Source organism: Capra hircus, chromosome 24, assembly GCF_001704415.2.
Source record: "Capra hircus breed San Clemente chromosome 24, ASM170441v1, whole genome shotgun sequence".
Classification (NCBI taxonomy): Eukaryota; Metazoa; Chordata; class Mammalia; order Artiodactyla; family Bovidae; genus Capra; species Capra hircus.
The window spans coordinates 62116624-62141635 of record NC_030831.1 but is presented as its reverse complement, the minus strand read 5'-3'; the positions used below and the strand labels follow the sequence as shown (position 1 = coordinate 62141635).

Sequence of the window (25012 nt, the reverse complement as noted above, 5' to 3'; positions counted from 1 at the left end):
TAAACGCTACTGAGAAAGAGAAGGAGGGAGGGAGGGAGGGGAAGAAGGGAGGCTCTGATCCAACTTAGAGCCTGAGAAGATTTAGCCAAAGATTCTACTAAGCTGTGCGCTGAATCAGGCTTCCACTTACCCAGTCTTTTCTCACATGTATTGAGTCGCTGCAGAGTGCTAACAATCCTCCAAGAGTTTAAGGCGTTTCACGTATTTATTATAGTCAATACAGAATTCATGATGTTATATTTACACATACAAGGAAAATAACAGATTTTAGGATCCAGCCAACGTTGAAGCCCTTACATCGGTCTTCCGAAGGTAAAGTGACCACTTAACCAAGAGCCCAGTGACACAGACAAGTCGAGAAAATCTAATCTTCTAAACTATGTCCCACTGGCTGGATCATATTACCCGGACAGCACTTGAACGAGGCCCCAAAGATGAGAGAGCTATAGCTTCTTCTGTGATGACCCTCGTCTGAGGCTTCACCAACTCATGAGATAAGCTAGGAGATGTCCTGGACCCATTTTTCAGAGGAGCAAACTGAGGCAGGGAGGAGGGTGAGGGATGGCCCACTTTTAGCCAAGGTTGGGCGCTGCACGCCCTCGGTGACCCTGAGCCTTGCTCCACCCTCTCTGCTCAGGGAGAGGCCAGCTTGCCACAGAAGAGAAGTGTGTTGGTGCCAAAGTGCTTGATGAAGAACAGGAAGGGGTGGTTTGCCACGAACTGAGCTCGGATGGGAAGTCTTTTTACTACCAGGACGTCCCCAGTGGCCGCGGCTGCCTCCGTGCCCTCCTCGTTGACCTCCACATAGGACTTGTGGATGACCTTTGATACAAAGAGGCCCTTGACTGGTGATATTCCAGAAAGATCTGCTCTGACCTGGCTGAAGATGTCTGTCATCCCGAGGGACTCCAACAGGGAATTGAGCTCGTACTTGATCTCCAGTTTGAACCTCGGGAGATGCACTTCCACGTCCCTCCGCACCATGTTGGACGGGCTGGTCCATTCCTGAAAGGCCTTCGAGTTCAGCTGCTTCTCTACCTAAGAGGCAAGACACGGGTGGAGCCGCGAGAGCTGGACGCAGGCCCTGCAGGTTGCACGCTGCTTGCTTGCTAACTCTCGGCGTCAACAACTCAGCATCAGCTTCTTCCCTGCCTTTAAAGCGTGCCCAAGCCCTGTCTGAAAAAACAAAAACCCCATGTGCGGCCACACCTCCCCTCTTCCCCTGTCTGCCTCTCACTGATGCTTCGCAACTAAACTTGTCTATGTGTGTCCTACACGCTTCTGCCTCATTTCCTCAGCAGCTAGGCATCTCTTAAACTCCCTCTATTGCCGTGAAGTCCTTGGGCCCCATTTCCTGGATGAATCCAACCATCTCTTCTGGGCGCGCACACCTGGAACGTGAGTCACGTCTCCTTCATGAGCTGGTTTCACCGCTCTAACCCCAGGTCCTGCCCGCATTGTGCCAGAAGCTTCTGAACCCCGGATGTACTCTGCCTTCACCCAGCAATGCAGTTCCTGGGTCTGTGCTCCGATTTCCCCCCAAGCAGTCTCACAACTCAGACCTCTCACCCTACATCCAGTTTCAAGAGTTTCTGAAGCCCTTCAAACTCTACCCTTGGTCATTTGAAACTCTCTGTTCAGACCTCCCTGCAGCTCCAAACCAGTATGTTAAATCAATCTATCACAAGAGTTGAAAAATTTTTGTCACTTTTTTCCCCATCCTGACAGTATAAAATCAGACATAAAATAAAGGCGGTTTTCATGCCTAAGCCTCTCTTCCCCTGTACTTTTCTGCCCTGATCCGAGTTACCATGACTTCATGTCAGACCCACCTTGCTACCGCGCACTTCTAAGGCCCTGGCACGTGTCCTTTCCTCTGGCTGAGCGACAGGTGCTGCCCTTGTTCCACCTCATCTCCTCCTTATCTGGAGAGGCTGGCATCGTGATGGCTCTGTAGGGTACCTTCCTGATTTCCTCACTCAGCTTTGGACTCTGCGCTTCCACATGGCTTTCTGCAGGGTCTATCACAGCACTCCTTACACATTCAACTCTGTGTTGTAACCTCAGATTTGTCTGTGTTTCCAGAACACAGCAGAATTTTTAGCATGCTGTAGACACTCAATGTTTGGTGTATGAATGAATAAATGAACAATTAAATAAATGAATCACAATTCAATAAAAACCACTTCTGGGATGTCCCTGGCAGTCCAGTGCTTAAAACTCCACACTTCCAAACCCACACACTTCACAGCACAGCCCAAAGGTAAAAAAGATCACTTCTAAGCTGCTTCCAAGTGCTCGGTGCCCGCAGACCTCCAGAGGATTGAGCTCCCCTGCAGTGACCGCACCTCTGCCACACGTGTTCTCACAGCCGGGGCTGTGCTGCTCTTCCTAGAGCTCCAGAGCACACACCCCAACACAGGGACGTCCAGAAGACTTCCCTGCTTTCCCAGCCTAGGGGTCGAACCCAGGTCTCCCACATTGCAGGCGGATTCTTTACTGCCTGAGCCACAAGGGAAGCCCGCTATAGAAAGGGGTTTCCCAAATGCCCAATGACCAGTCTGTGTGCGTGTGTGTGTGCGCGTGTGTGCGCGTGTGTGTGCACGCGTGTGTGTGCGCATGTGTGCGTGTGTGTGTGCGTGTGTGTGTCTGTGTGTGTGCGTGTCTGTGTGCGTGTCTGTGTGTGCGTGTGTGTCTGTGTGCGTGTGTGTGCGTGTGTGTCTGTGTGTGTGCGCGTGTGTGTGCGTGTGTGTATGTGTGCATCTGTGTGTGTGTGTGTACTGGTACCACAGGCACTTCTGCCTCCAGATGCCCTTTTTTTAATGTAAGAATAGATTGTTCTCCCTAAATACATCGTCCTGAAGTCAAGGACTTCGGGATGTCCACGCTTTGCTCTCACAGCACCTGGGCAGAACTGCTGAACCTGATAGAATTCGTGACTGGCAACACTATATGGTCATGAAATATACATCGTGTGTGTGTCTGTGTGTGCATGTGTGTGCGTGTGTGTCTCTGTGTGTGTCTGTGTGTGCCTGTGTGTGTCTGTGTCTGTGTGTGCGTGTGTGTCTGTGTGTGCACGTGTGTGTGTGCGTGTGTGTGTCTGTGTGTGCCTGTGTGTGTCTGTCTGTGCGTGTGTGTCTGTGTGTGCACGTGTGTGTGTGCGTGTGTGTGTCTGTGTGTGCGTGTGTGTGTCTGTGTGTGCGTGTGTGTGTCTGTGTGCGCGTGTGTGTGCGTGTCTGTGTGTGCGTGTGTGTGTCTCTGTGTGTGTCTGTGTGTGCGTGTGTGTCTGTGTGTGTGTGTGTGCATGTGTTTGTGTGCGCACACACACCTGTGTCCTCACTGCACACTAGCATTCTCATACCCTCACCTGGTCTAAGTCAGCCGTGCCCACTGGAAGCAGAATGATCATGCCGAGTGTGTTGTTGACATAGGGCAGCTCCAAAACCTGCATCTGTGGTTCCTCGATGAGGGCCAGTTTAAACTTCCCAGTCTGATACATCATCTCCACAGTTACACTTTTACCCTATGTTTTTAAAACAAAAGGTTGTAATTAGATGGTACAGTTACATCTGTGTGTGTACAGGTACGCATACTGATTTTCCTTTCAAAGGGTAACTGCATTAGCACCAGAAAGGCGTGGGTGAAACAGAAATGACAAAATGCACCCTGTATTACATTGCTTTGCAAAGGTTATAAGTTTTTTTAATTTTAAAATGTCTGTGTTCAGATAATATACATACTAATAAAAATGATAACATATATGTTTCCCCAAAACAAAGGCAAGGTCTCTAGATGAAGTGATTTATGTGGGAAAATGAGATTATAGGATCATCTCCTTTTTTTGGATCTGATTAGAGACTTTCTGGGAGAAAAATAGTTCAACTAACTTTGCTGTGTTTCTAGAGAAACTATTTGCTAGAGAAAGCGTGTCTGGGAAGAATGTAGACCCAGAAGGACAGTAAGAAAAGGATGGACTTCCTTCTGTTCCTGATCACCCTGTTAGGCGCCCTGTGAGAAAGGTTACCATCACTTCATGGGAGCAACAAAAACAAAATTCACGGAAACACAAGGCCTAGAACCAGTATTTCCACTGAAACTTTCTAAATTATCTTTAATGGATATGGCATTCTCCAAAATTGATCATCCACCTGAAAATAAAATACTCACCTTACTTAACTGAAAAGGGGTTCGAAACGTTTCTCGTTCCCGGAATTTACTCTGCCATTGTCCTTTGAAATAGATGGCATTCACCAAGACCATGACGCAGGAGGGCTCAATCGTGCCTTTTCCAAAGAGGTTAGTGACTTTCCCTTGTAATAAAACAAAAAGAATAAATACTATATTTGGATTTGAACTTAGTAGAGAGTTGAAGAGTTACAAGAAATTTGGAGCCTTTGTTAAGGCTAATTACAGATTTGAGATGCCAGAAGCCTTCCCTCATCTGAGGCCATAACACATGCTCTTGTCAAACGAAGTTTATTTCAAAGAATATTGAATGCTTTGTTACCTCTAATCAGAAGCTGGCATTCAAGGAATACCAAGCCTGTTAGCTGTGAATCAACCAGTCTTGTAGCTAGTCATACGTTTCTTACACACGACTGCTTTTTGCAAAATTCTAGAGTCATCCCTACAGTGTGCCAGTCGCTCAGTCGCGCCTCAGTCTTCGCGGCCCCTGTGCTGTAGCCCGCCAGGCTCCTCTGTCCACGGGATTTTTCTAACCCAGGGATCAAACTTGAGTCCCCTGCATTGCAGGCAGATTCTTTACCATCTGAGCCACCAGGGAATCGTTTCCTGTGTCTTACTTTTAATATCTATCAGGCTTTATAGTTACCAGTACCTCACCAATTGCAAATATGTCACCTATTCCAAAGATCCACTGGACCTTTCCGTATGCTAAGCTTAGTGTATCACAAGCATATAAGCCAACATTTGAAATAAAAATGTATCTGAAAAATCAGGATTTATAAAACTATACCAAGAATTTCTTGCTGTAAATATATTGATCAAAATGGAACACCAAGCCCTCTTGGAGCATTTTGGAGTGTTGCAATTTATAGCATTTTTTTGGAATATAATCTATCATACAATATGAAACAAGGGTATATGAAATATCAGACTCTAAGCCTGATGAGAGCTTTCATTTCTATTGAACTTTTGGACCAAACATAATACCTAGCATGTAATAACAATGATGAACATCATTTGATTATATATATACATGTGTATATATATACACAAATGAATGGATAAATAAATAAATACACAAATTAATGACAAAATATCGGTAACAGTCTAAACATACACAGCATGTGGGTCCGTGATGACAGACAGCACTGATCAGTCTATGCTCAAAAGCTTTACAAAACCTTTACGTGCCAGGCATTATTCTAGGCACAGAGCCCCAAACTGAGGCCAGAGCACTAATACAAACAAACGCATCTAGCTTCCTCCTTAACGTTAACTCAGCAAGTTTATCAACACAGCTCAAATAAAGTTTGGAGACACGTGGTTGACTTATCCTCACCATCAGTTTTACTTTCAACCCAAGCATTGATGGTTTTCCTTGTTTCTTCTGCAGACCGTTCAAAATCAACAGTTTGCAGCCTGGCTTGATACAATTTCTCAGAACAGTGTAAGTATTGCTGTAAAAGAAAGGATAGTTGCATAACACCAAAAAAATAGTATAAGGAAAGTTACTGCTTAACTGGATTTTTTTGTGCCTGAATCCAGGGAAAGCTTAACTGAGAGTAAAATCTGGCCCTTGACCCAGTTCTTGCCCTGAGCTGCATCCAGCTGCAGCTGGAACATGCTTACGTGACTGCTCACAGCCCATGACAGCTCACAGCAGTGGGAGTTTTTCCAGACAGAATCCTGGGATATCAGTATCTTCTGACACAGACCAAGACAATCTAATGAAACTAACGGGGAGCTTCTCAAGTCAGCTCCTCATGTCAGATGTAATCATCATTGTCTCAAGCCAACATCTATTTACAATTATGCCCAGATCACGACAGCTTTGAGGGAGAGAAAAGAACGAGAGAGGGGCCCACAGTTGTTAATCCCCTTACTTCAGGTCCTCTCCGTAAACGCTCTCTTTACGCTTCTAGGGCTATAGAAGAAAATACCTCCGAAATATCTATGATACCAAGATGGGCCACACTAAGTTGCAAAAACTCTGATAATCCAAATCTTGTTGAGTATAAGATGTAGCCTGCAACCCAGGCTAGGGAAGAACATTAGGAATTCAAGGCTGCATCTCGCTTCACCCAGCTGACATTTAGGTTTCCTTGCCCAGTCGCTCAGTCATGTCCAGCTCTTTGTGAGCCCCATGGACTGCAGCACAGCAGGCTTCCCTGTCGCTCACCATCTCCAGAGTTTACCCAAACTCATGTCCATTGAGTCAGGGATGCCATCCAACCATCTCATCCTCTGTCTTCCCCTTCCCCTCACGCCTTCAATCTTTCCCAGCATCAGGGTCTTTTCAAATGAGTCAGCTCCTCTCATCAGGTGGCCAAAGTATTGGAGCTTCAGCTTCACTCCTTCCAGTGAATATTCAGGGTTGATTGACATCTAAGTCACACTGGTCAAACCAAAGCTGTGTCACTGAATTTAGGATTTCACCTCACTCACTGCAGGATAATATAGCATTTAATATACAGGAAGATGAGTTTAGATAGGGTTCAAATCTAGGCTTTGTCACTTTATGTCTGTGGCCTTTGTAGAATCTGCTTCATGATTGTAGAATTGATAACAATTTTCTAACTACATCTTACAGGACCGTGTAAGGAATAGATGAGATTAAGTAGAATGACCAGCACGTAATAAACACTCAGTAAAGCTGTATATGCTAATGCCATTGGAAAGTGGCCTCCCTAGTGTTAAAATTTGGGAACTGGAAAGAGCGTAGTCTAACCCTCTCATTTTACAGGTGAAAGAGATTTGTCCAAAGTCACGCCTCAGTGGGAACAGCTCTCTTGGCTCCCAGCTCAGTGTGCTTTCCATTAACTCTCAACATTCTGCCATTAGGGACCTTTGAAAAAGAGATGAGACATACGTCTTGTTTTCTTTCTGGTTCATAAGGGATAATTATTACCAAATTTGTTTTGTGCTTCATCCTTGACCTTACTCTGGGACAACATCGGCTGTTTGCCGGAAGTTACGTGACATTTCACAACCTTAAATAGGAGTTTGGTAAAAGCCATTTCACTGAGGCTCTATCTCCACTCAAATGTAATCTCTTGAAGATGAACATCGTGTGACCCTTCTTACCCTTCATTTTATTTTATAATGTGAAATTCAGAGGGTGCCAAGAAAGCTGTTGACCTCTGTTCCAAAGGGACTCACCTCATGGAATGCCATCGCCTTTGTCCCGTAGAGTCTGTTGGCGATGCTGAGGGTGTAGTTAGAGTCTGGCCGATTGATCTGGGAGAAAAGGGCTCCTAACTCTGAGTGGATCCTTCCAGCTCGGTTGCACTGAAGCACCAGTAAATAAAGAATGGAGCATTAAATTGCTGATTTCTTGCCATTAGAGAGTATAAATAATGTGAAACAATAACCAGACAGCAAGACATCTGCCTCTGAATAGAAGGGCGGTGAACATGAGCAAAGCAGGAGCTGGCAAGCCGAAAGCCTTCTCCTTCTCCAGACTTCCTCTCCCGCAGTGACCTCGGCACTCTGGGACTTGGGCTGCAGACCGCGTGCAGAATTGTGAACTACCGCAAACACACATGGGCTTGTCGGCTCTCGAGGTTTAATCCAAAACCAGACATTCTAATGAAGAGATCCTAGTGGGGCTTCTCAGAGTGACGATCCGAGTTTGACTGTTGCCTTTGAACCTAAAGAATCATTTTCCTTCTCTATCGGTCATGCTCCTTCCAATGTCTTCATTTTCTGTGATCACTTAATCAAATACTGAGCTCTTTATTGAACTGACCTGACACACCCATCTGTCCATCACAGAAGCAATTCATTTAAGCATGTGGCTTTTTAAAAATTTATTTCTTTTTTAATTGAAGGATAGTTGCTTTGCTGAATTTGCTGTTTTCTGTCAGACCTCAGCATGAATCTGCCACAGGTACACATTTATCCCCTCCCTCCTGAACCTCCCTCTGCTTCCCTCCGCATCCCACCCTCTGGGTTGGTACAGAGTCCCTGTTTGAGTTCCCTGGGACATTCAGCAAATTCCCGTTGGCTATCCATTTTGATATGGTCATGTAAGTTTCCATGTTACTCTCTCCATACATCTCACCCCTCCTCCCCTCTCCCCGTGGCTTTGATGAATCTGAATTCATGGAAACTGTAGGGTTCATGCCTATATTGCCCAAAGTGAATGTTCCCAAACTATGGGCTCTGATCTCCTAACAACAAGGGTCCGTGAGGCAAGCACTCTATGGCACTAGGCATCACAGTCAAGCATATGCGTGGCAGTTCTATTTGATTTTGACGTCAAAAGATACCCTTTTCTTAGAAAGAACAGAGACCGCAGCTCTGGAGCACGCGGTTGGGTGACATCAGGCCCTGTTTTCCTGCTATAGAATTAAAAGGTAAAGCATCGGGTCCTGTCTCAGTCCCCTCATTGGCCTGAAGACCTGACCCTACGTAGAAGAGCCTGGCGGACTCACCGTGGGGCACAGTCCATAAGAGAACAGCAAGCTGAACGAGGACGACAAACTCGGGTGATAAAATCTGGGGGCTTCACTGTGGTTGTCACTATCGTAGCGTTAATCCTATCGGCCAGTCACCCTCAGGAGGATTAAAGGAGGAAACCGAGGGTCCATCGCTCGCACGCTTATGAATCAGTAAAGTACTCTGCCACTCAGCGCCTGGACTGCATTATTTCTTGGTGCTCTTTTATCAAAGAGCATTTGACAGCTCAGCAGAGATATTACCATACCTTAGCCAAGTCCTTGAACTCTGGTCCTGATGATTCCACAGTATGATTAAAGTGAAGCACCTAGAAAAAAATGAGATAGATTGGCATCAGAAGCAACGTACAGTCTATAGAGGCTGAAGTTTTTCCACTTCAGATAAAGACCTAGTAAGAACTAATGTGTAATGATGTTATATTCCAAATCCTGAACTAAGCCTTTGCATATCTTACTTAATCCTCCCGACAACTTTTAGAGTAGACCCTATTATCCTCATTTTCTGCTAGGGAAACTGAGTTCATGAGGTTAATCCACTTGGCCCGACCCGCACTGCCTGTCTGGCCCCAGGCCCTGAGCTCTGGCTCACAGACTCCTCGGCCCCTCCGCCACTGTCTCCAGGCCGGCACTGACAGCTCCTCCGGGGCTGCGCAAATGCTGCATGTTTTCCCAGTAAATTATTTATTTAAATGTGAGAAAATACTAAAAGCGCATCAAAATATGGAATAAAGGACAAGCAATAATAAGATGTGCAAATAACCTGGGAGTTGTTAAGTGATATCCTTCCAGACTTCTCACAGGAAAAAAAAAAAAAAAATGCTCCTCTGTCCATGGAATTTCCCAGGCAGGAATACTGGAGTGGATTGCCATCTCCTCCTCCAGGGGAATCTTCCCCACCCAGGGGCCGAGTCTGCGTCTCTTGCGTCTCCTGCCTTCGCAAGCGATCTTTGCCATTAGGGCCGCCTGGGAAGCCGTATATACACACACACGTATACAGACGTGTGAATGCATATGTACGCATGGACGGCGGAAAACCACTGCATATCAGCTGTGTTGCCCGTTCTCTCCTAGTCTCAGTTCAGCCTCTGTTTCCCCATCTGTAAAATGGGGATAACAATTCCTACCCCTAACACACAGGGCTTCAGATACATAAATGAGCACTGTAAAAAACTAGATAACTTTTAAACAGTCTTTTTTTTTTTTACTGAATTTGGCCATTTTTTTAAGCTCCATTATTTTTTCATTTGGAATATAATTATTCTACAATACTGTGTTAGTTTCTGATAGAGACCCATTTTATTGTAAATTAAACTTGTAGAGGGCAAGAATCGTACCGTATACGTGTTCTCTGGCATGTTTAAATCACTGTAAGGATAGACCATGAAAGCAAATTTCAGTCATTTATGTGTGAAAGCGCTGATGGCAAGAAAGAGATGGAGCATGGCACGCATTGTGGTATTTGCACCGTAATGTACAGCTTTATCTCAGCTATCAGAAGTAAGAAATATGCTTTGCCCACATGTGGTTCTTCTTTCACAAGACGGCAGCGTTTCCTGGGTATAGAGGTGAAAGTCATCCTGAGGAAGACCCCAGGCCACCCGGGACTCCTGCTGTGCCCAGTACCTTCTCCATCTGCGCTGCGCTGTCCCCTCTGGCTCCCAGGAGGATCATACTGAGAGCATAAAGAAGACTCAGCGGGGAGAAGAAGACATTGTCTCCTGCGTGGTTAGAGCTCAGCTCCTTGAACACATCCAGACAAAATTCAACGTTTGCTGTGCTGAGGGAGTCCATTTTAGGCAAAGCCCTACCTGAGAATGGAAGGGAAAAAAATATCTCAGATGTACCTGGAGGCAAAGCTAATATCGAGCATTCAGTTATGACATTCTGTGCATGTAAGCGTCTGAGCCCGCTGCTTCATGAAAAGTTACAGCCTGTTGTCACACTTTCTGAGGAGCTAATAAATGCTAGAATGGGGGAGGGGCCTTCACAGCAGTTTTTTATTCTCATGAAGAGAAGATTTATTGTTCTCTTCAACCAGGACTTCAAAGCTCTCTCTCTATCGTTTGTGTACATTTAAAAGTGACGGCTAATTTTTCTGGAGCAAAAGTGCAGAAGAAACAGGACCCCTTGGCTCTTGTTTTCCATGCTTTAAGGACTCTCCTTGTCCTGGAATTTGTACCGAAAAGTCCTGGAGCTACACAGCCCAGCCAAAAGAGATCCTTCCCAGCAGCTCCCGTCCTCACAGCCTCCACCCTGTCACTCCTGCACAAGCAAGGTGGGAGACAGTGGGGCGAACTCGGATGGCGTTCTCTGCACATTTCACCTCCTTGGTGACCCTTATTTCTGGTCTCCTCCACAGAAGTAAGGGGATCCTAGCAAATAGGTCATGCTATCTGAAGGTGGACCAAGCCCTCAGCCCCGCGTGACATCAGGAAAAAAGGAGGAAAGGAGGAGGAAAAGTTGAGAGGAAAGAAAAGATGCTGGAAAGGAGTGTTCTCTATGGACAGCGGCACATCAGGAAGGAGCCCGCAAACGCCTGCTGAGCACCGCCGAGTGCAGAGACAGCCGAGCTGCACTCTGGGCCTCAGGGATGCCCCACTTTCTGGGCCTCCATTGCCAGCAAACACTTTCTTCCTTCAACTTCCTGCCCATCCTTCTCTCTCGCCCATCACCGGCTCCTCCAGCCGCGCCTTTCTCAGCCTCTGCACACAGTAGCTCGTCAGGATGCAAGTCTCTGCCTTCTGTGTTGTTCCAGCTCAGTTGCTCAGTCACGTCTGACTCTTTGCAACTCCATGGACGGTAGCCCGCCAGGCTCTTCTGTCCGTGGGGTTCTCCAGGCAGCAATACTGGAGTGGGTTGCCATTTTCTTCTCCAGGGGATCTTCCCAAACCAAGGATCTAACCAACATGTCCTGCATTGCAGGCAGATTCTTTACCACTGGGTCACGAGGGAGGCACCCCCCTCCCAGCCTAGTCTTGCACTTTTTAATATATTTACCACATATATTATAAATCTGTGTGTTTTATGCATTATATATACATGACTTAATGTAAATATAAGCAATGTCTATGTTTATATAAATAAAACACGTATATGGACTATACGCGTATCTATTGCCTAACCTGCTCGCTAGAATACAATCTCCATTAAAGCAAGGAGTTTGCTTTTTATGCTTTATTCCAGCACCAGTCCTGACCAATTCACTAAATATCTATGATACACAGATGTACACAGAATACTGAGGAAGCTCAGTGGGGACAGAACTAACCCAAGAGTCCCAGGAAGACTTCCTGGAGGAGGCAATGTCCTAACCCCCCTTGAAGAATGAAACAAGTCACCCAGGTATACGCATAAAGGAAGATCATTACTGACAGAAGGCAAAACATGGGCAGGGACTCAAAATCCTGAAAGAGAAATTTGTATCATGTGACTGCAATGAAGGAGGCCAAAGGTGGTGGCTAGGAGGGCCAGAGAAAGGGCAGAAATGTCCCGGAGGCCCTGCACACCCCACTGAGGAGAGATCAGAGGGAGCCCGAGGGCTCACAGAGTCAGGGCTCCAGGCTGCCTGCTTGGAGCTCATGTTGGCTTTGGAAGCTCTCACTCTCGGTCTCCTGACTTCAATTCTCTTCTCAGAGGTCTCCTGCCCTCCCTTTCCCAAGCTGCTCTAACAGCCACCGCTGAAACTCTCACCCACAATCACTCCAGCAAGCACATCTTCCCTCTTTCAGACACCTTCAAATTCTCCCCACATAGCACATTTTTAAAAAATGTTCATTGCCTGCTGTTCAGTCCTTCCCTTCCATTCCCCTATTCTGTGCTGAGAGATGGATTTCAAGGTGTAGTTTTCATGTAGAATGTCCTTCAGAAAAGGCTTCCCACTCCTCAAGAATAAGCTGTGATTGGTTCAAGCCAATTGAGGCGTTCTGTGTCCCACATCAGTGAGAAAAGAACAGGAAAGCATCAAGTCACTCAGTCGTGTCTGACCCTTTGCGACCTCAAGGACCGTAGCTCCTCCATCCACGGGATTCTCTGGGCAACGACACTGCAGTGGGTTGCCATTCCCTTCTCCAGGGCATCTGCCCTATCCAGGGATCGAACCCGCCGCTCCTGTGTTGCAGGCAGATTCTTTACCGTCTGAGCCACCAGGGAAGCCGTAGCTGTAAAAAGTTTTACTTGTGAGAATAAGATCTAACGCACAGCATGGTGACAGTGGTGAGCAGCATTGTACTGTGTGCTCAGAAGTTGCTGAGAATGGACCTTAAGCTTGTTCGTCATACACCAAAGAAAGGTTCAACTGTGAGGTGCACGCGTGTGTGCTAAGTCACTTCAGTCGTGCCTGACTCTTTGCAACCCTATGGGCTGTGGCCCACCAGGCTCCTCTGTCCACGGATTCTCCAGGCAAGAATACTGAGTGGGTTGCCACGCCCTCCTCCAGGGCATCTTCCCGACCCAGGGATCGAACTCACATCTCCTGCCTCTCCTGCACTGGCAGGCGGAATCTTTACCGATAGCACAGCCGGGGAAGACCCATCACTGCATGTTAAACATATACAGTTATTCTTGTCAGTCATCCTTCAATAAAGTTGGGGGCAGAAATAAATGAATAAAATCTTAGAAATCGGAAGGCGTGGCAAACCTTGCCAGTAAGACAACCGACTTTGCTGCAAGACCTCTGGAAAATTCCTTCTGATAAGAGACTCTCAGGAGGAAACCAACCCTCTTCTTCGTTTTAGGGTTGTCTTGCCTTCATGTGGCCGCTGGTGCAGCAGTTCTTTGTAACCAGGCCAGGGTGTCAGAGATGGAAAGAGTCTGAGTCTCTGAGGACACACCTTTGAGTGGATGCATGAGCCACCTGGATCTGCCCCCCGCCTTGGGACTTTTTGGTCCTGTAAGATGATAACTTTTCCTTATTGTTCAAGCCATCTTAGTTGAGTCTTCTGTTTCTTGCAGCTAGAGGCATCTCAACTCTCTTTAGGAATTGCTTTACACATCCTTGTCCACAGGGACCAACTGGACCACTGACCGCTGCGTGCTTTCCTGCAGCGTTTCTTTCATTAGTCCCAAAGGGAGCTGGAACAACTCCATCCTCCTGTCTCATCTTCTAGACCAGCGGCTCCCAGCCTCTTTGGCAGCTGGCATTCTGGCTAACGCCAGGGACCGGTTTCATGGAGGACAATGTTTCCACGGGCCAGGGTGGGGGCGGTTTCAGGATGATTCAGGCGCATTTATTGTGCACTTTATTTGGATTATTATTACAGCAGCTCCACCTCAGATCGCCAGGCATTAGGCCTGGAGGTTGGGGACCCTATTCTAGACCACAGCTGCCCCCTCTTTCGGAATCCTAGTCTAGGTTTATATTCTCTAGGCTGTTGAGGCCGGGGCCGAGCTGCATCTGCACCTGTGTGTGTTTATTTTAGTTGCTAACTTACCTTGTTTGCCACCCATGCCCACCCGAGCTGAGCTCTCTGGAAGTGCATTCTCTGGCTGCTGATTCAGGCGGCGTATAGAGCTTCTCACTAGCACAGCACTTCACACACTGGGAGCCAAGCAGAGCCAAGGGCCAAAGCCTCAGAACTGGGGCAGGGAGGAGAGGGCGTGGCTTAGCATTAATCAGGCAGAGAGGCTGAAGGCGAGCGTGTCACTCGTGGACTTTCAAAATAATGGCCCAGGACATTTATGTGGTTAAAAAGATGACCACACATCCCTGTCATCGAAACTCATTGTCCTAAAATAATCACTAAGGAATAGATGTTACGTGTTCCAATCATCAGACCACCCAGCTTGGTTTCATGGAGTCTGACAGTTACGTAACACCGAGCCTGGACCGTACCCTTCTCTGCTCTTCCCGGGTTTTTGAAGCTATAACTCAAAGGTTTGGGTGATCTTACCTAATGAAAATACTAGTACGTGCCTTTAACAAGATGCTGTTCCACCAGTTAATTTCAGTACAGCTCTCTGTAACATGCCTGATAATAACAGTATCTCTGGAAGCTCTTTGTTTAGTTACTTTAATAACATTTCAATAACGAAAGCACATTCCATAATGAAGCATGTCCAAGCCAGGCACACTTCATAAGGCATTCTGGCTAATGCCAGGTTCTGGGATGCAATTTCTGATTTATAAGCAAATATGAGTTTATGCTTCTTAAATCTTTGCCTTGTTTTCATTATGAAACAACCTGCCTCCATAGCGTCGCTGCCGTAGCCCAGTAGTTCCTGGAACACTAGGAAGAGTTTGGAAAACACCATCAGTACTTACTGCCCTGGTTTTGCGGTTGTTCAGTGGCTGAGTCGTGTCCGACCGTTTGTAGGACTGGAGCCCACCAGGCTCCTCCCTCCGTGGGGTTTCCCAGGCAAGAATACTGGAGTGGGTTACCATTTTCTGCTCCAGGGAACTTTCCTGGACCAGGGATTGGACCTGTGCCTCCTACACCGGTAGGCCATTTCTTTACCACTGAGCCCCAGGGAAGCCCTTTTTGTGTTCAGGCACCTTCCTTTCATTAAACGCTCCATGTGTTTGTGTCTGCTTTTTATTCATAAGCATAAAAAATTGAGGCAATCACACCTCTCCGTTCTTAGCATGAGCCATCGTCGGACTGCAGAAGTCATCCTCTCCTTGGCTTATTACCTTCAACCCAAAGACCCCCTTTCTCCTCCATTCCTATAGGAGACAAAATTTGTTTAAAAGCATGTTCTTCTATTTACACATTCATGTATAATACTGATTTCTTTATAAATGCATTTTTTTATTTTCAAAAGTGAGCTTGTGTTGATTTTTTTACTCAGTGTTATTTTTGTTAGATTCATCTGTGGGGACTTCCTTGGTAGTCCAGTGGCTAAGACTCCAAGCTCCCAATGCCTTCAGCAGGCAAGTTTGAAATATGGTCAGGGAACTAGACCCCTTATGCCTCAACTAAGAGCTTGCTTGTAGCAAATGAAAGATCCCACGTGCTGCAACTGAGACCTGTGTAGCCAGATAAATGAATATTTTTAAAAAGATTCATCCATGTCACTCTGAAAACATAAGCTGTCACTTCTGGGTAGCTGTGCTTTTATGCTTTCACCGCACTGGTGTGTCCACCCCTCAGGGACAGACACCCAGTGGCCTCCTAGCCCACACCATCACAAACACTGCTGGGGGCATCGCCGCCGGCACACTCCCTTACCCACCTGGGTGGGGGCTTCTTTGTAAAGGAAGCAGCTGGATCACAGCGCTCAGGCATGCGTCAATCACCACAGCCACATCACTCAGACTCTGTCTTGCAGAATGGGTCATGTTACCCTGGTGTTCCAGATGAGACAGTAAGGCCTTGGGAATTCACAATCCCCACCATGTAAATGCGGGTCCATCTCTTCTGAAGCCTACGCTCTTTCCACATGCCGTCACATACTATTCATGTTAGCATTTCTGTGTGTGTGTGTGTGTGTGCGCGCGCGCACACGCTAGGTCGCTTCAGTGGTGTCTGACTCTTTGCGACCCCGTGGACTGCAGCCCGCCAGGCTCCTCTGTCCATGAGGGTTCTCCAGGCAAGAACGCTGGGGTGGGTTGCCATGCCCTCCTCCAGGGGGTCTTCCTGACCCAGGAATCGAACCTGGTCTCTTACGTTGCGTAGGCTAGTCTTCACCACTAGATTTAACACTTACTGAGAGCAGGGCAAAGTTGCCTGGAAATGGTCAGTGTCTCGCACAGTCACCCAGGAACCAATATGTATTAGCAACAGGGACATTCCATACACTTTACAATTTCTGGTCTCATTAACATTACCCAGTCAGTTTCAGGATAAAGGAACCCATGGAACACAGAAGCTCCAAGGCACATGGATCCCACCAAAGATATAAGCTACAGTCCATGGAGTCACAAAGAGTCATACACAGCTGAGACACACACACACACACACACACACACACACACACAGAAGACGCCACCCAGGCAGCGAGGGCAAGTTGGAAGTGTCCTTAGTGGTAGAAGGACTTCAAATTAAACCTCAAATACAAAGAATCGCAGACATTTTCTTTTAGTGCACCTCTCTATTTGCTTTTAGGATAAAAAAAAAAAATCCCTCCCAAGCAGTAGAGCTGTGTCATCCGGAAGCTGTCATGGGGAAAAAGGAAAGACAGGGAAATAAAAGGATGCGCAAGGCTGCAGCTCTTCTAGGTTGAGAAAGGGAGGCTTTTGTTCAGGAAACAGGAGGAGAGAACATGCCTTAAAGAGGAGCATTGTTGCTGTTGGGTCTCTAACTCATGTCGGACCTGTGACCTCATGACTGTGGCCCACCAGGCTCCTCTGTCTACGGGATTCTCCCAGACAAGAACACTGGAGTGGGCTGCCGTTTCCTCCTCCAGGGGATCTTCCAGGCCCAGGGATGGACCCTGTGTTTCCTGCATTGGCAGACGGGTTCTCTGCCACTGAGCTACCAGGGAAGCCCCTCAGAAGGGGATGCTGACAACCAAGAGATTGCGAGAAGACTCTGAGCCAGGGTGCGTCCCTCCGGGGGACACACATCTCCCAGGGTGGCTGAGACACCAAGTGCTCCAGACTGGAGCAGGGCCCGGCTAAATTCTTAACCGTTTCACGCAACAGCTTTGCTAGTGCCCCCTCTCCTGCCCTAAATCAGGGCTAATCCTTCACTCTCAGGCTCTGTCCTTCAGGCTTTGTAAATTTCACAACGTGCTTGTTGATCCTAGAAGCAGTAGGAACTTCAGGATGGCCACCCCATCACGCAGACATAAACCATGAGATTTTACATTTGGCTACAGAATGCACTTTCACCTTGAGAGACTAATGGTAAAGCCCTAAGAAGACATTTAGACCCAGAAAACTAAAAGGATTCTTCCCCACACAGAAAGTTTTTACTAAGGCATTTCCAGTGAAGCTAAGGTCCTCTGAGGAGCTAAGAAGGACTTCATCACATGGAGCTGGCAGCCACGCGTGACCAGCTGTGTTCTGAATAAACGTTATTAGGGGGTTTATAAAAAATATCCACAGAGTGCTGTTTCGCTGAACGGATCAGAAATCTGAAATCAGTTTCTCCTGCCTCAGAGACTTAAAAATGCACGCTATCAGTGACATTCAGGCCGGCTAAGGTACATATGAACAAAAACCACCCTCATTAAAGAGTAAGTTTCCCCCTCATTTTGGTTCATGGCAACTCTGTTCAAATGCTGTCGTTTATCCCCTTTATCTGTTCCCCTTTGACAAGAAGCACAGCTGAAATGATAAAGCGCAAAGCTACTTCTCTTTACCTTGTTGTTTTTCGGTGGTGAAGTGGACAGTCAGGCAGGAGATATGCAAGCTGCGTCTCCGAAGAGGAAATATAAGCCCTTACGTTCTGCCCCTCCCTTTCACCTTGTGCTGTTAGTGACTCAACTCCACCTGCCGGGCGGATAGGACGGCTCTGAGGAGGAAATCCTTCTGAGAGGCTCCAGAGCTGCGCTGGGAGGCCCTCAGGAAAGGACGGCTAGGGGGAAATCCTTCTGAAAGACCCCAGAGCTCTCAGGAGGGCCACCAGCCCGAGGTGTGGCTCCCGACGCTGGAGAAGCACACATGTCAACCTCCCTCCACTTTGCTAATGGGGAAGCATTGTCGAGCCTAACCTCTGTTCAAGAGGATAAGCTGTCTTTCTCAAAAGAATAACTTGAACCCATTCAAGTCCATGGTGCCATATTCAGCACGGGAAGGATAGCTGGAGTCAGGAGCATGCACAGAGCTACTCCAGAGGAAGCTCTCCAGCCGTGAGCAAAGCTGCCTGACCTGAGGCACGTTCATCCTGAGATCTCCTGAGCTCTCTTGCAGAAGCAATCTGCTGGCAGGTAGTTCCTGTCCCATAAAATGAACACAAGAATGAGCTCAAGCAAGAGTTATTCTGTGGTTTTCATTTAAAAGCTTGCTAGGAGCCGCAAGCCACCCCACCTCAGGTGAGTTAGAAGGTGTGACCCAGTGCCGTGTAAGAGAGGCTAGAGATGACGCATGAAAACTGGGGCAAAAAAACGATGTTTGGGACGACAGTCACCGGGGTCAGCGCCTTGAGTGAAGGCCCCTCCCCCCGGGCTCCCCGGCCGGTGACGTCCAGGCTGCCACTGACGCCACTGCCAGGAGCGGACCAGGAGAGCTGAGCTGCACCACATGCAACGCGGGGCCGCTCTTCATGGGGCTTTTCTCTCCATCCTTGGTGTGCAACACGTCCTCTCTCAGGCGAAACTGCACCCTCTACAGAGCCAGAACAAGAAAAGCCAGGCCTGAAAGTATGCCCCTACTCCCCACTGTCCCCATGAGATTCTCCGAAAAATACTTGTACACAATCATTTGCACAGAATTAGAGAGTCCCAAACCTGCCCCATCTTTCTTTGCTCAGAGAAAGTGCTTTCTGATGGGCGCCCCTTCCCATGCGGAGTTTCTGTCATTTGGAATCATCATATCCAACGTTAAGGCTGATTCTCCATCTTTTCATCTTGCTCTGATCTATTTTTCTTGTTGTTGAAATTTAGTTGAATTACTATGTTGTGGTAGTTTGAGGGCTACAGCGAAGTGACTCAGATTTTACACATGTACATATATATATATATTCTTTCTTCAGATTATTTTTCATTATAGGTTATTATGAGAAGGAAATGGCAACTCACTCCAGTATTCTTGCCTGAAAAACTCCACTGAGAGAGGAGCCTGGCGGGCTACAGCCCACGGGGGTCGCAAAGAGTCAGCCATGACTGAATACACACAATGATAAGGTCCCCGTGCCTATCACCTGAACTTTTTAAATAGTTCAAGGAAGAACCTGGAGGCAACTAGGAAGGCCCAAGTGATCTTGGCGGGAGCTGCTTGGACAGTGTTTTAAGTGCGGAACCTGGGGTGCGACCCTTGGCAGAGCGTCTTGGAGAACAGCCCTCGCTTCGGGTGGGGTTGCGATGTGAGACGGTGATGAGGAAGCAGAGCTGGCGAGGTCTCGCATCTGCAACTGCAGCCTGTTCGGACGGGGGAAGACAGGGAGTGGTGTGTGTTCAGAACCTTCCTCCCTGCCTCCCTTCCCAGAGGAAGGAGGTCAGGAGAGCAGCTACATGAGCCGGGACCCCTCCTGTGGCTTCGGCGGGACAATCGGTGAAGGGTGAGTGTGGACACAGAACCGAGAAGCCGAAGAGCTGCCATGGAGCTGAGAGCCTCTGGAGGGCCAAAAGCACACCAGGAAGGGAAATGGGCAAACGGGAGCCGGTTTAGACTGAGTTAGCTGCTCTTAGCCCCCAGCAGGTGCCACAGGGAGCGGGGACCAGCCACCTCCATGGGGCTCTGTTTGGCTTCCTGACCCACACAATCACAAACAAATAAAATGTTTCTTTTAAGACACTTAGTTCTGGCATCATTTGCTGTGTGTGTGTTAGTCACTCAGTCGTGTCCGACTCGTTGAAGCCCCCTGGACTGTAGCCCGCCAGGCTCCTCTGTCCATGGGATTCTCCAAGCAAGAATGCTGGAGTGCGCTGCCATTTCCTCCTCCAGGGGATCTTCCTGATCCAGGGATAGAACCTACATCTTCTGCGTCTCCTGCCTCAGCAAGCAGGTTCTTTACCACTGGGCCACTTGGGAAGCCCTGCGTCACTTGCTACTTGGCAACAGAGAAGTAAAAGGACCAAGCAAATCAAAAGCCACCGAGGGAAGCAGACACACCCTCCTGCTCCTCTTCCCCATCATGTCTGGCTCTGTGCACGTGGCGGATATGACATGATCGATTCACGAAACACCAGACCCTGTGCAGGCACGGCGCCCTCAGGTTCTGGCCTCTGCCAGGATCTCGGCTGCAGTCCTTAGGGGAGATGCACCCAGTTCGCTTATCACCATAAAATTCTCTCAGCTGTAGCTTTACGATCAGAGTCAGGGATTAGCTGGTTCCCTCCTGTGGCAGGAACATGCTCAGCTGGTGAACATACACAACAGAGGGGGAGGAGAGATGGTGGTTCCCAGCCTTCCTTTCTAACTCTTCTTCCTTAGAAACTTGTCAAAAGCCTTACTTAACTACTCAACTAATATTTATGGGATCCTATGGACAGAGGAGCCTGGTGGGCTACAGTCCATGGGGTCACAGAAGAGTTGGACACAACTAGGTGCCTAGACGGCAACGCCTAGGTGCCAGCTCTGTCCTTGGCGGCTGTGGGGAATGACCCCCCCCCCGGATCCCCTGCTGTTTCAGGCATCTTTTCTGGACCACAGTGATCTTCTTGAGACTTCCAGGTTTTGCTTCTGTCCCTCTGCCCTTGTTCCAGGTAGGTCCTGACGTTCTTGTTACAAAAATAAATAAACAGTAACAGAGGCACCCGTATTGCTTATTAACTATCAGAAATTCTGAGTTTCCAACTGTATTTCAAATTTTCAATGCACCCTCTTCACCAACTATAGACACGAGGGGATGTCCCCCACTTGCCTAATGTCTGCTACTAGTTATCCTTTGTCCTAGAGAATCACTCTTTCCATTTGCAGGCCCCACAGCTTCTGTTTGGGCCTGTGCCTTTCAGTCAGCTCTCGCTCCCTGGAGTGGTAGAACACTGCGTCTGGATGGAACGGAACTTGTGCCGTGCAGTCAATCAGTCGAGTCCGACTCTGCGACCCCGGGGACTGCAGCCCACCAGGCTCCTCTGTCCGTGAGATTCTCCAGGCAAGAGCGCTGGAGGGGGTCGCCTTTCCTGCTCCAGGGGATCCTCCCGACCCAGGGATGGAGCCCAGGTCTCCTGTGTTTCCTGCGCCTCCTGCATTGGCAGCCGGACTCTTTACCTCTTGAGCCGCCTGGGCTGGAGCACTGATGGTGTGCGATACCTACGCCTCTGTGGAGCCCCAGCATACCCTCCTCTGACAGCCCGGGGCCCTGAATTGGTGCCAGTTTGACTCACCCGGGTTGATCTGCTTCCTGTATTTCTCAGCCTTTCAGCAAATCACCTCCACGCCAGCCTGGCACCAACCTCTGGGTTTCCACTTTCCTTAGAGACTGCAGTCCACAGGGTCTGTGTCACTGCGTGGGGAGACAGAGTTCAGCTTCTCAGAGAGAGGCTCACCCAGGAAATGTGCGGCCAGACAGGTGGGGGTTACTGGGCAGCAGCCACGCTGGGGCTCTAGGCTTCCAGCCTATGCGTTGAGTGCCACTGACAGCAGAAGACAGTGAATGCTACATGAGCTTACTATCTGAGGTTGTGTTCACAATAGAGTCTTATTTGGAGAGTTTAGAAGAAAAGAAACTTTTCCAGGGCTAACACCCAAAAGGGAGCATCTGGGCAGGAGAAGTCGTTTTTAGGGGATGTGAGGGTGGGAGCTGGCATGCAAGCCACTGAGTAAATGCAGGGTCCCTACGCGGCTCAGTTAACGGGGGGCTTCCCAGGTGGCTTTATTGGTAAAGAATCCACCAGTCAATGCAGCAGACGCAGGCGACGTGGGTTCCATTCCTGGGTCGGGAAGATCCCCTGGAGCAGGAAATGGCAACCCACTCCATTGTTCTTGCCTGGAGGGTCCCAAAGAGTCAGACACAACTGAAGCAAATTGGCAAGTGCACGCACGCTTTTTTCAGAGAGATAAATATAAAATATTTAACACATCCACTTGTAAAATAAAAAAAGATTCAAAACAGAAAACACTAGATTTAATAAGCATAAGTATGGGTTTTAGAAAAGGCAGAGGAACCAGAGATCAAACATCTCTTTCTGCTTTATTGACTATGCCAAAGCCTTTGACTGTGTGGATCACAACAAACTGTGGAAAATTCTGAAAGAGATGGGGATACCAGACCACCTGACCTGCCTCTTGAGAAACCTATATGCAGGTCAGGAAGCAACAGTTAGAACTGGGCACGGAACAACAGACTGGTTCCAAATAGAAAAAGGGGTACGTCAAGGCTGTATATTGTCACCCTGCTTATTTAACTTACATGCAGAGTACATCATGAGAAACGCTGGGCTGGAAGAAGCACAAGCTGGAATCAAGATTGCCGGGAAAAATATCAATAACCTCAGATATGCAGATGACACCACCCTTATGGCAGAAAGTGAAGAAGAACTAAAAAGCCTCTTGATGAAAGTGAAAGAGGAGAGTGAAAAGCCTGGCTTAAAGCTCAACATTCAGAAAACGAAGATCATGGAATCTGGTCCCATCACTTCATGGCAGATAGATGGGGAAACAGTGGAAACAATGTCAGACTTTATTTTTGGGGGCTCCAAAATCACTGCAGATGGTGACTTCAGCCATGAAATTAAAAGACAGCTACTCCTTGGAAGGAAAGTTATGACCAACCAGGATAGTCTATTCAAATGCAGAGACGTTACTTTGCCAACAAAGGTCCGTCTAGACAAGGCTATGGTTTTTCCAGTGGTCATGCATGGATGTGAGAGTTGGACTGTGAAGAAGGCTGAGCGCCAAAGAATTGATGCTTTTGAATTGTGGTGTTGGTAAGACTCTTGAGAGTCCCTTGGACTGCAAGGAGATCCAAACAGTCCATCCTAAAGGAGATCAGCCCTGGGATTTCTTTGGAAGGAATGATGCTGAAGCTGAAACTCCAGTACTCTGGCCACCTCATGCGAAGAGTTGACTCATTGGAAAAGACTCTGATGCTGGGAGGGATTGGGGGCAGGAGGAGAAGGGGTCGACAGAGGATGAGATGGCTGGATGGCATCACTGACTCGATGGACGTGAGTCTGTGTGCACTCTGGGAGTTGGTGATGGACAGGGAGGCCTGGCGTGTTGCGATTCTTGGGGTCACAAAGAGTCGGACGCAACTGACTGACTGAACTGAACTGAGTGATAATAAAAATTTTGATAGTTGTTGTTCATTCCCTCAACTGTGTCCAACTCTTGGAGATCCCATGGACGACAGCACGCCAGGCTTCCCTGTCCTTCACGATGTCCTAGAGTTTGCTCAAACCCATGTCCATCGAGTTGGTGATGCCATCCAGCCGTCTCATCCTCTGTCTCCCCTTTTCCAGATGCCCTCAGTCTTTCCCAGTATCAGGGTCTTTTCCGGTGAGTCAGCTCTTCACATCAGGTGCCCAAAGTACTGGAGCTTTATACTAGGCAATAAAAGAAGAGGGGCAGGAGCTGGAAGTCAAGGTGGGGGTTAGAAGCAGAGAGATAAGGGGGAGGGGAAAGATGTGGGGGGGTGTGCTCAGCCGTGTCCGCCGCTTTGCCACCGCATGGACTGTAGTCCACCAGGTTCCTCTGTCCTTGGGATTTCCAAGGCAAGAATACTGGAGCAGGTTGCACTTCCTCCTCCAAGGAATCTTCCCAACCCAGGTATGGAACCCGTGCCTCCTAGGTCTCCTGCATCGCAGGCGGATGCTTCGCTGCTGAGCCATCAGGGAAGCCCAGAGGTGTGATGGGGGCCCGAGGAACAGAGGGAAGAACCAGAGAAGCCGCAGGCTGGCCGGGGGCGTGGGGGGGGCTGCGGGAGGCAAGGCGCGGCCCTCGCGGCCCGCCGGCTGAGGTCGCACGCCCAGTCCCACGTCCCGGGCCATCTTGGAAAACGCTCTTGGCCTCATCTTCCCGGCTGTTAAGTCAGGCAGGTGGAGCAGACGGCTCTCTGGAGTTCCCTCTCTGCGCTGACCTCGCCCGTCTCTGAGGCCTGAGCTGGCTCCGTGCAGAGGCTCTGACACAGCAGCCCTGCTGAAAACTTGGGCTGCTGTTCATTTTGCTGAATGTTTAATCTGCGTGTAGATCTTTAGCCCTCTAAGTATAGTCTGTGATTTATTGTATGCGTCTATGATTACTTGCTTCGCTGAGATTTTGGTACCAGCTATTATTAATACTGTGAACCAGGCAAGAAAGTCTATATAGTGTTGAGCCCTGAGATTCCATAACCATCCTAGGCAGGAATGTTGGAAGACTGCTCTGTTGCCTAACTGGTTGTTCCTCAGGGAAGAGGAAAACTAGGGCTTCTTCTTCCAGTTACACAGCACAGTGAACAGCAACAAGGCGACCACGCTTGATCACGTTTGTGCAACTTATTAGAGAACAAAAGCTCGCAGAATCACTGGAGCATGTTCCTGGGAGCCAAGCAGTGCAGAGCGCTAGGCTTTGAGATTCACTTAAACAGCGCTCCCAGCTTCCTTAAACAGAGCTCCCAGACTCTTTAAACAGCGCCCCCAGACTCCTTAAACAGCGCCCCCAGACTCCTTAAACAGCGCCCCCAGACTCCTTAAACAGCGCCCCCAGCTTCCCTAGGCAGCCTCACAGAAAACCAGTGCCACCCTCTGGAATGCTAAGTCTAGCCACAGGCTATGTCTTCGTCCGGAAAGTTGCTTACTCACATCATTGAATGCGTGCTTATTGGAAGAAATTTCCAAATAAGTGGTTGAGTGACATGGGTGGGAGAATCTGTCTCTCCTTTTCACATTTTATCTTGTACGGGACC

General features: G+C 48.2%; 1 protein-coding gene across 2 annotated transcripts; it reads right to left on the bottom strand.

Annotated features, from left to right (window-relative positions):
- SERPINB11 (serpin family B member 11) lies at positions 196 to 17975 on the bottom strand. Of its 2 annotated transcripts, none has more exons than XM_013974466.2 (8): positions 17889 to 17975; positions 10269 to 10453; positions 8894 to 8953; positions 7345 to 7473; positions 5525 to 5642; positions 4168 to 4310; positions 3368 to 3523; positions 196 to 1038 (listed from the first exon to the last, which is right to left on the bottom strand). In XM_013974466.2, the coding sequence occupies exons 2-8, from the start codon at positions 10434 to 10436 to the stop codon at positions 634 to 636; spliced, it is 1179 nt and encodes a 392-aa protein (XP_013829920.2). In that variant the 5' UTR covers positions 10437 to 10453; positions 17889 to 17975; the 3' UTR covers positions 196 to 633. The 2 variants fall into 2 exon arrangements, with proteins under 2 accessions (XP_013829920.2, XP_017894836.1); XM_018039347.1 differs by lacking the exon at positions 196 to 1038 and adding an exon at positions 1822 to 2073.

What these genes read in the sequence shown, in the direction of transcription:
- SERPINB11 (XM_013974466.2), bottom strand. Translation starts at nt 10,436, where the DNA reads ATGGACTCCCTCAGCACAGCAAACGTTGAATTTTGTCTGGATGTGTTC. An exon ending in AGTTCAAGGACTTGGCTAAG is followed by an intron (nt 7,474 to 8,893) that starts GTATGGTAATAT and finishes CTGGTGCTTCAG; the next exon opens with TGCAACCGAGCTGGAAGGAT. An exon ending in GCACGGCTGACTTAGACCAG is followed by an intron (nt 1,039 to 3,367) that starts GTGAGGGTATGA and finishes CTTGCCTCTTAG; the next exon opens with GTAGAGAAGCAGCTGAACTC.